The following is a 9,062-nucleotide window of genomic DNA, read 5'->3' as shown; positions in this document are numbered from 1 at the left end:
CAGCTCCAGTCCCCCAAGGTGGCCCACAGTTGACAAGGCACAGCAGGGACTGTCCTGCACTGTGGACAAGATGCTCTCTACATATTCATGTGCAAGACTGAATCCTCTGAGAAGGTTGAGGTGTGCCTGCATCGTGACCCCACAGCAACTCTCCTAGGGGAGTGTGTGCACAGGGACACCTTTCAGTGTCCCCACCTGGAACAGCCCAGGTGCAGCAGTGGTAGAATGTATAGATAAATTGTGTTCGTCTTTTCTAGGAAGGTGGTAAATCTTCTCTTGGTCACACAGCTGGTGCAGAGCCTGGAGATGATTCCCCTGCCACCTGTTTAGTCCTTTCTCTAGTGCTGCATGTTGACTTAGATGGTGTGTTTGACCCTGTGTGTCTCTCCCTGTCCCCAGAGCCTCCAGCTGTGTTTGCCAAGGAGCAGCCAGCACGCAGGGAGGTGCTCTGCAAGGCGGGGGCCAGTGCCACCCTGAGCTGTGAGGTGGCCCAGGCCCAGACAGAGGTGACGTGGTACAAGGATGGGAAGAAGCTGAGCGCGAGCTCCAGCGTGCACGTGGAGGCCAAGGGCTGCAGCAGGCGGCTGGTGGTGCAGCAGGCGGGGAAGGCGGATGCCGGGGAGTACAGCTGCGAGGCTGGGGGCCAGAAGGTGTCCTTCCACTTGGACGTCACAGGTCAGTTCTTTGGGTAGTGAATTAGCCTTGTTTGGGAACATGGGACTGATTTTTGAGCCCAGATTATCCTTAGTATTCTCACCATCACCTGCCATGTCACATTCTCCCACCTTCCTCTTTTCACTCCCATGACAGGGTCAAGAGTGGCTTGACTGGACGGGTGTGTAAGAAGGAGGGGGACGACTTGTGTCCACCTTCAGTGGTGTTTAGCACATTGATACTTAGTTCTATGTTCCTCAAACCTGCCCAGTTTCTTCGTGGCCTGGAACTCTCAGTCTGCTTGGCATTTGGGTCTGAAGGAGCACAGGTGCTTCTCACCTGGGAATATGTAAATTTCCTTCTGTTGGATCCTCTGGCAGATACTAGGTTCGCTCCCGCAGAACCACAGGCAGGTCATCACCAGCCAGATGTTTGGATCCCATTGATCAAGGATAAGTGGGAAATTTCAACTACCCATCTGTACTTGTAAATATCTCAGACTGACTTTGGATTATCCATGTTTTAGATGTTCTGTGAATTTCTTCCTTCCTTGCACATGGATAGAGAAGCTCTCTCTGCTTTTTCGGAGACATCTAGATCCATTCCATGCTGTGATGTCTGTGCAAAGTATACAAAAGTAGAGATTGGTAGATACACGCCTGTGACACATACCTCTAGGTACAGGATATTCCTTTTAAAGCATATCTTTTGTATTCAGTTAAACCATTCTTTGTCAGAATTCCTTTGGAGTCTGATATATAAATTTAGAAATAGAGAGGAAAAAAACTTAAGCTATGTCAGCACACATTGCTAAAGATGAGTTACTATTACGGCAGCCTGACTGGTGGACCAGTATTTATTTGGTAGCATTACCTAATGGTTGGTGTCTATTTGTGCTTCCTTGGCTGGTTGATAGAGAAGGTTGAGAAATATATTCATTTTCTTAATTCTTAATTTTCTTTTAAGAGAGTCTTAGCATTCAATAAGGGTTCCACGTTTGACCTGGAGGTGCCACCACAAAACAGTGTGGTATCCTTTCTGTACTTAGTGGCTTGTGGGTGTGTATAGATAGCAAAAAAATCATGCTAGTTATCTTTGTGAAACATTATGTGAAGAGAACTTGACAGATTATTTCATGGTAAGAATTTTGAAAGTTTTAAAATTTAATAGGAAACTAACATATCAAAGCTGACATAAGGAGACATAGAAAACTCAAATAGTCCTATAAATTTTAAAGAAATGGAACAAGTAATAAGAAATTATTTTCAGGGCACCTGGGTGGCCAGTTGGTGAAGAATCTGATTCTTGATTTCGGCTCAGGTCATGATGTCAGGGTTGTGAGATCAAGCCCTGCATCGGGCTCTGTGCTGGGTGTGGAGCTTGCTCAAGATTCTCCCTGTTCTTCTAACTTTGGCGCTTCCTCCTCTCTCTCTCTCTAAAAAACTAAATATTTTCATAGAGAACAGTCTAAGCCAAGTGGATCTACTGGTTAGTTCTACCAAATATTCCTGGAAAGGCATTATTCCATTTTCATGAAGGTTCTTCTAGAGAATAAAAAAAAGGATGTACAGTCTCCAACTCATTTTATGGAGAGGTAGATAGCATAATATTTAATATTGAAATCTTATGAAGAAAATATATGGAGTTAAAAATAGAGGCCAGTACCTTATGAATATCAAGGCTAAACTCTTAAACAAGATATTAGCCAACCAAGTTGGACAACATATGAAGGGGACAATATAGTATGATGGAAGTTGTAGTACAAGAGCGTCTGGTTGCTTTAACATTAGATACTTAAAAAAGCAGAAGAATGCATGATATTAACATACTAAAAGAGAAAAAGTTGGTTATCTTAATAAATGCCGAATAAAACTATTTGGTGAAATTTAATTAACATTATCCTGTAATACAAAATTATTAACTAACTATAAATAAAGGGGTTAGTTAGCATCACACTTAACAATTAGCCAAAACGTGGAAAGAGTGAAAATGAACTTTTGGAACTTCATCAAGATCGAAAGCTTCTGCACAGCAAAGGAAACCGTCAACAAGACAAAGAGGCAGCCCACGGAATGGGAGAAGATATTCGCAAATGACACTACAGACAAAGGGTTGATATCCAAGATCTATAAAGACCTCCTCAAACTCAACACTCAAAAAACAGATAATCACATCAAGAAATGGGCAGAAGACGTTTGGAGAAGACACTTCTCCAAAGAAGACATACAAATGGCTAAGTGAAATAAGTCAGTCAGAGCAAAACACATATCTTATGATTTCATTCACATGTGGAATTTTTTTTTTTAAGATTTTATTTTATTTATTTATTTGACAGACAGAGATCACAAGTAGGCAGAGAGGCAGGCAGAGAGAGAGAGGAGGAAGCAGGCTCCCCACTGAGCAGACAGCCCAGTGCAGGACTCAATCCCAGGACCCTGGGATTATGACCTGAGCCAAAGGCAGAGGCTTTAACCCAATGAGCCACTCAGGCGCCCCTCACATGTGGAATTTAAGAAAGAAAACCGATGACAGTGGGGGAAGGGAAGGGAAAAGAAAATAAAGTGAAAACAGAGAAGGAGAGAAACCATAAGAGACTCTTAACTGTAAGGAACAAGCTGAGGGCTGCTGGAGGGGGGTGGTTGGGGGGATGGGGTAGCTGGGGGATGGGTATGAAGGAGGCATGTGACGGAAAGAGCACTGGGTGTTACATGCAACTGATGCATCACTAAATTCTACACCTGAAACTAATGTAAAAAAGTGAAAGACCTGACTTTGTGATTGGAAATGAGGTAGGGAGGCTTTCTGTCCAACGACCTGGCAGCACGATAAGGAGGAAAATCAGAGAAAGGTATAAAATAAAGGAAAGAAGTGGAGTTTAGTTTATCTTTTTCTTTCAGTATTTGGTTTACATTCCAGTTAGTTAACTTACAGTGTAATGGCCAAAGACACCAGAAAATTCGCCTCACCTTATCAGTGCTCAGAACCCTGCAAAGATGGCCACGGGCAGGTGCAGCTTCCATCCCACAAGGCTACCAACAGCTGACAGTGCAGGACAGGCATGAGGGTGGAGTGGAGGAGCTCCTGCACATGGCTGAGGAAAGACTCCGCCTCACCTGGGAAGATGGGCCTGTTTCCTGACCCCACAGATCCTCTCCTAAAGGAGTATGTGTGGGGAGGGCTTACAGCATCTGCATCCGCAGAACAACACGGAGCTGTGGTAGGTGGTACCAGTAGACTGTGGGTACCCATTGCTGAGGGAGTTTCTCTGGGCCACACAGCTCGTGCAGAACCTGGGGACATTTCTGTCCCCCTGCCTCTCCATTCAGGTTCCTTTCACCACTGCTGCATTCCTGACTTACAAGGTGACTCTGATTGTGTGTCCATCCCTATTCCCCAGAACCTACACCGGTGTTTGCCAAGGACCAGCCAGCACACAAGGAGGTGCAGGCCAAGGCAGGGGCTAGTGCCACCCTGAGCTGCGAGGTGGCCCAGGACAAGACGGAAGTGACATGGTACAAAGACGGAAAGAAGCTGAGTACGAGCTCCAACGTGCACGTGGAGGCCAAGGGCTGCAGCAGGCAGCTGGTGGTGCAGCAGGCGGGGAAGGCAGACACCGGGGAGTACAGCTGCGAGGCAGGGGGCCAGAAGGTGTCCTTCCACCTGGATGTCACAGGTCAGTTCCTTCTGGTACCACCTTGTCTTGTTTGGAGGTAATGAAAGCATTGCATTACAGACCCCATAGGCTCTGATGCTCTTTCCCTTAGTCTTCACGTTTCACCTTGGCCATCCCGTTGTCTTCTGTTTTCATAGGCATGGCTATGACTGGTGGAGGTTTAATGAGAAGGGTGCGTATGGGGGGAGAGGGGCCATCTGTGCCCCGAGCCGTGCTCTCGTGTCCTAATGCTTAGTCATGCATCTCAGCACCCGCAGAGAACACTCCCAGTGTCTCCTGGTGCCCAGGACGAAGGCTGTGCTTCATGCTTGGGTGCTGAAGTAGCTCAGCACCTCACACCTTGGTTATGTGACTGTGCTTCTTCTGGGTGCCCTAGGTGCCCTGTTCAGGATCGCATGGGATTCTTGCTAGTGAGAGACATTTCGATTTCTTTAAATCAGGATAGGGGAAGTTTTGATCATATAATCATCCTTAGAAATGTCTCAACTGAACTTTAGAATATAATGTTTTAGGACACTGGTCACTGTTTTGCACATGGATATGTTATCTGTGCACCCGTATAGGTAGCAAACCTAGACCCATGTTTTCCTTCAGAGACTGTGCAAAGTAAACAGAACCAGAGCGTTGGTATGTATGTGCCTGAGATAGTCACATGCAAGTTCTGGAATTCTCTTTCTAAAGAAAATCTTATTTCCTCGTGTCCTCAGTAAGGCCATTCTGTATCAGAATTCCTCTTGGACTTTAATTTACAGGTTTAGAAAGGGAGGAAGTAAGCAGTCTAGGCTGTATCATCATGCTTTGCTATAGATGAGTCCTTGTGGTGGCAGTCATTGGGTGGTGTAGGAGTATATAGGGTCATTTCCTAGTGGTTATGTGTATTTGTGCCTCGGGGATGCTTTATGGGGAAGTCTGAGGACTAAATGTGTTTTCATTTTGGTAAATTGCTCTTAAGCTCCGAGAATGCTGGGCTGTAACACCACATTGACTCCCAGGTGCCAACATACAATAGTTATGATAGTATATCAGTATATAATATTTTTGGGTGTGTACAGATACCACAAAACTTCCATCTCCCTAAAATGATATTTTGTGAGAGTATGGCATGTTATTTTATGAAATCAGTTCGCAGAGTTTTGATAAATTGGCCAAATTCTTAGACAAGCATATGAAAAAGTGACACAAGAAGAAATAGATAACTTAAGTAGTCCCGTCACTTTAAGAGCGTGGAAATAGTAATCAAAATTTTCATAGAGAATGATCTAAACCTAGTGGTTTTGTTGATAAATTACACCACATATTCTGGAAAGTAATTATTCCATGTTCATGGAGATTCTCCTAGATAATAAACTAAAGATATCTATCCTCCAGTTTGATTCACAGAGCTAATATAACACAGTACCAAAATCTGACACGGAAAGTAGGAAGGATTAAAATTTTATGCCAGTCTCCTGTGGATATCTAGGCCATGTCTTCAACAAACTATTGGCAAAATCATCTGAGCAGGATGTCAATGAAAATGCACTATTTGGAAGTCTTAGTCTAGGAATGCAATGTTGGTTTAATAGTCAAAACATTAGAAAATCACTGTAGTTGATCCTTGCATGATGAGGGGGTAGGGGTGGAAATATCCCATGTAGCCAAAAATCTATATATAAGTTTTGAGTCCCCCAAAACTTGACGGTTAAGAGGCTATTGACTGAGACTCTAATAACTTAGTTGATTAGCACATATTTTGTGTGCTATATGTACCATACACTGTATTCTTACAGTAAAGTAAGCTAGAGAGAAGAAAATGGTATTAAGAACATTACAAGAAAGAGAAAATACATTTGCAGTTCTGTATTGTATTTACTGAAAAAAGTCTGCATTTAAATGGACCCATAATGTTCAAACCTATGTTGATTAAGAATCAACTGTATAATGTGACACTACCTGCTTAAAGGAGAAAAATAATAGCTTATCTCAAGAAATGCAGAAGAAAGTTTGATAAAGTATAACATAAACCCCGAGCAAATGTTTGATAAGTTTTAGCCTCCATTCGTGCTATAAAATTCTTAACCAACTAGCAGTAAACCAGTTCTTCCTTACTTTGATAAACAGCACTACAGGAAACAACAGAAACCTCATTCTTAATGCAAAACCCTGAGGGGTTTACCTATGAGATAGGGATTAAGAGAAGGAGGTGCACTGTTAACACTCACAGCACAGAAGGAGGAAATAAAATGCATAAAACTTGGAAAACAAGGTAAAATTCATAGGTGATACAGTTACCACGTCTGAAATTTCAAAGGAAAATTGTTAGACTTTGTGTGTAATCAGAAAGATAACCACGTACAAATGTGAACACATAGTAAATGCTTCTGTATGTATAAACAGACAAGAAACCATTTGAAAGTGAAAATTTAAAAGATTTAAAATAGCATCAGAAGTATCATGTTTCTAATTCCAAATCTAATAAAACGTGCTTAGTATCTTTGTGAGGGAAAATTGTTGAACATTTTTGAGAGAAAATAAAGAAGGTCTAAGTAAATGGATAGGAATCCATGGAACAATCTGAGATGATCATTGATAATTCAAATCCAAGCAGATTTTCGTTGGGAGGATGGTGGAGGGTGATGAAAATTGGTAAGTAGCTTCAGTGTGAGTATTTGCACTACAAATATCTGCCGTAGCATTACTATAAAGCTACAGTGACGTAGACAGCCAGATCTCAAAGATTGGACAGTTATCAGATAAAAAGCACAGAATAAAGAGCTCAGAAACAGATCCATCCATATATGAACTCCTGCCTCACCTGCACTTTTTTCTTTTTTGACATCATGTCTGGTCTTTGCAATAAGAAAACTAATTTTTTGCCATTAAACCATATGGAAAAAAAGTTGTCAGGTAATTCACAGTGCACACAAGTCCAATTCTAAATGGGCTGGAGACCCCAGGGTGACAGGTGGCACAATGACCCTCTGAGATGAGGATTAGATTACAGTCTAATAAGGGAATTCTGACACAACAGAAATGCCCTAGCTACCTTGGGACAGGAATGACAGGATTGCCCACAAAGAAATGAAAATCGTTGATTCATTAGAAGACACCAGAAAGGAGTAAAAAGACAAGCCACACACATGTGGAAGAGAGACACCCTGTCAAGCAAATAGAGCTCCTAAAAATAAATGTGAGAAAGACAGGTAGGGCTATTGGCCATTGGACAAACGCATGACACTGACATTACCTAAGAACAAGCAGTAATGGCAGGAAAGACTAGAGAAGTTGCTCCACTGTGTGAGTCATGAGAATATGAAAAAAAAAAAAAAAGAAAATATAGAAACCAAAACCTGCAACACGCACAACTACATACCACCAAGACTTCCAGAAGTTGTCAGGACAGAACTTGAAGTTCTGAAGCCTGAGGAACTCTGTGCACTAAAGGGAAGGTGCTCCCTGAAAACTTTGTGGGAAGACTTTGCATCCTCTGGGAAGGCTGAGGTGTGCAGATAGCAGTAGTCCACAGGTTCCTGTGAACAGGAGTCTCTTTCAACATCCACACCTGCAAGACCAACATGGAGCAGTGACAGAGTGTCTGGTCTCCACGAGGGAGCAGTGGAGCAGTGGTAGAATTATAGTCCTCACCTGGTACAGCTCACATGGAGCAGAGATAGAATGAGAGGTCCTCACGTGGGACAGCCCATGTGGAACAGTGATAGAATGAGAGGTCCTCACGTGGGACAGCCCATGTGGAGCAGTGATAGGATGAGTGGTCCTCACGTGGGACAGCCCATGTGGAGCAGTGATAGAATGCATGGTCACCAGCTAGGACACCCCGTGAAGCAGTGATAGACTGTGTGGTCCCATGTGGGACAGTCCACATAAAGCAGAGAGAGAATGTGTGTTCCCCATGTGGGCCAGCCACGTGGAGCAGGTACAGAATTTGTGGTCACACCTGGGACAGTCCTTGGGGAGCAGTGTTAGAATGTGTGGTCCCACCTGGGACAGCCCACGTGGAGCAGTGTTAGAATGTGTGGTCCCACCTGGGATAGCACCCGAGGAGTGATAGAATGCGTGGTCCCCTCCTGAGAGTACCCATTTGCAGCAGTGATAGAATGTGTGGTCCCCACTTGAGACAGTCCTTGTGGAGCAGTGAGAGAATGTATGGTCACCACATGGGACAGCCCACTTGGAGCAATGATAGACTGTGTGGTGTACGCTTGGGACAGCCCACATGTAGCAGAGAGAGAATGTGTGGTCCCTATTAGGGACTACCCACATGGAGCACTGATAGAGTGTGTGGTCGCCACATGGGGCAGCCCTTGTGGAGCAGTGTTAGGATGCAAGGTTCCCACCAAGGAGAGCTGGGACATCCCATGTGAAGGAGTGATAGAATATATGTTCCCCAAGTGGGACATCCACGTGAAGGAGTGATAGAATGTATGATCCCCGCCGGGACAGCCCACGTGGAGCAGTGATATAATATATGTTCTCCCACCCACAGGGCTGATGGATTGGGTAGGTAGATTGTGTTACTTAGTGTCAAGAAGGCTATGGGGCTTTTCCAGACCTCACAGCTGATGCAGAGCCTGGAGACGTTTCCACATTTCCCCTCCCTCCCGGTTTAGTCCTTCTTCCGCTAGTGCTGCCTTCCTAAGGCACATGGTATCTTCAATCATGTGCATCTCTCTCTGTGCCCAGAACCCTCGGTGGTGTTTGCCAAGGAGCAGCCAGCACGCAGGGAGGTGCTCTGCAA

At 44.1% G+C, this 9,062-nt stretch overlaps 1 protein-coding gene across 1 annotated transcript; it reads left to right on the top strand.

Annotated features, from left to right (window-relative positions):
• Nucleotides 1-257: 257 nt before the first annotated feature.
• LOC116863600 (obscurin-like) lies at nt 258-9,058 on the top strand (the record flags this gene model as incomplete). The annotated part of the gene is made up of 3 exons (XM_032851013.1): nt 258-675; nt 4,052-4,327; nt 9,008-9,058. Coding segments are annotated over 3 exons (745 nt in total), but the record flags the coding sequence as incomplete, so codon positions are not given.
• Nucleotides 9,059-9,062: the final 4 nt, after the last annotated feature.

Source organism: Lontra canadensis, unplaced genomic scaffold, assembly GCF_010015895.1.
Source record: "Lontra canadensis isolate GAN:19392208 unplaced genomic scaffold, GSC_riverotter_1.0 scaffold1775, whole genome shotgun sequence".
NCBI classification, from domain to species: domain Eukaryota; kingdom Metazoa; phylum Chordata; class Mammalia; order Carnivora; family Mustelidae; genus Lontra; species Lontra canadensis.
Note: the sequence above shows the minus strand (reverse complement) of the source record. Positions and strands in the feature narration are given on the sequence as shown.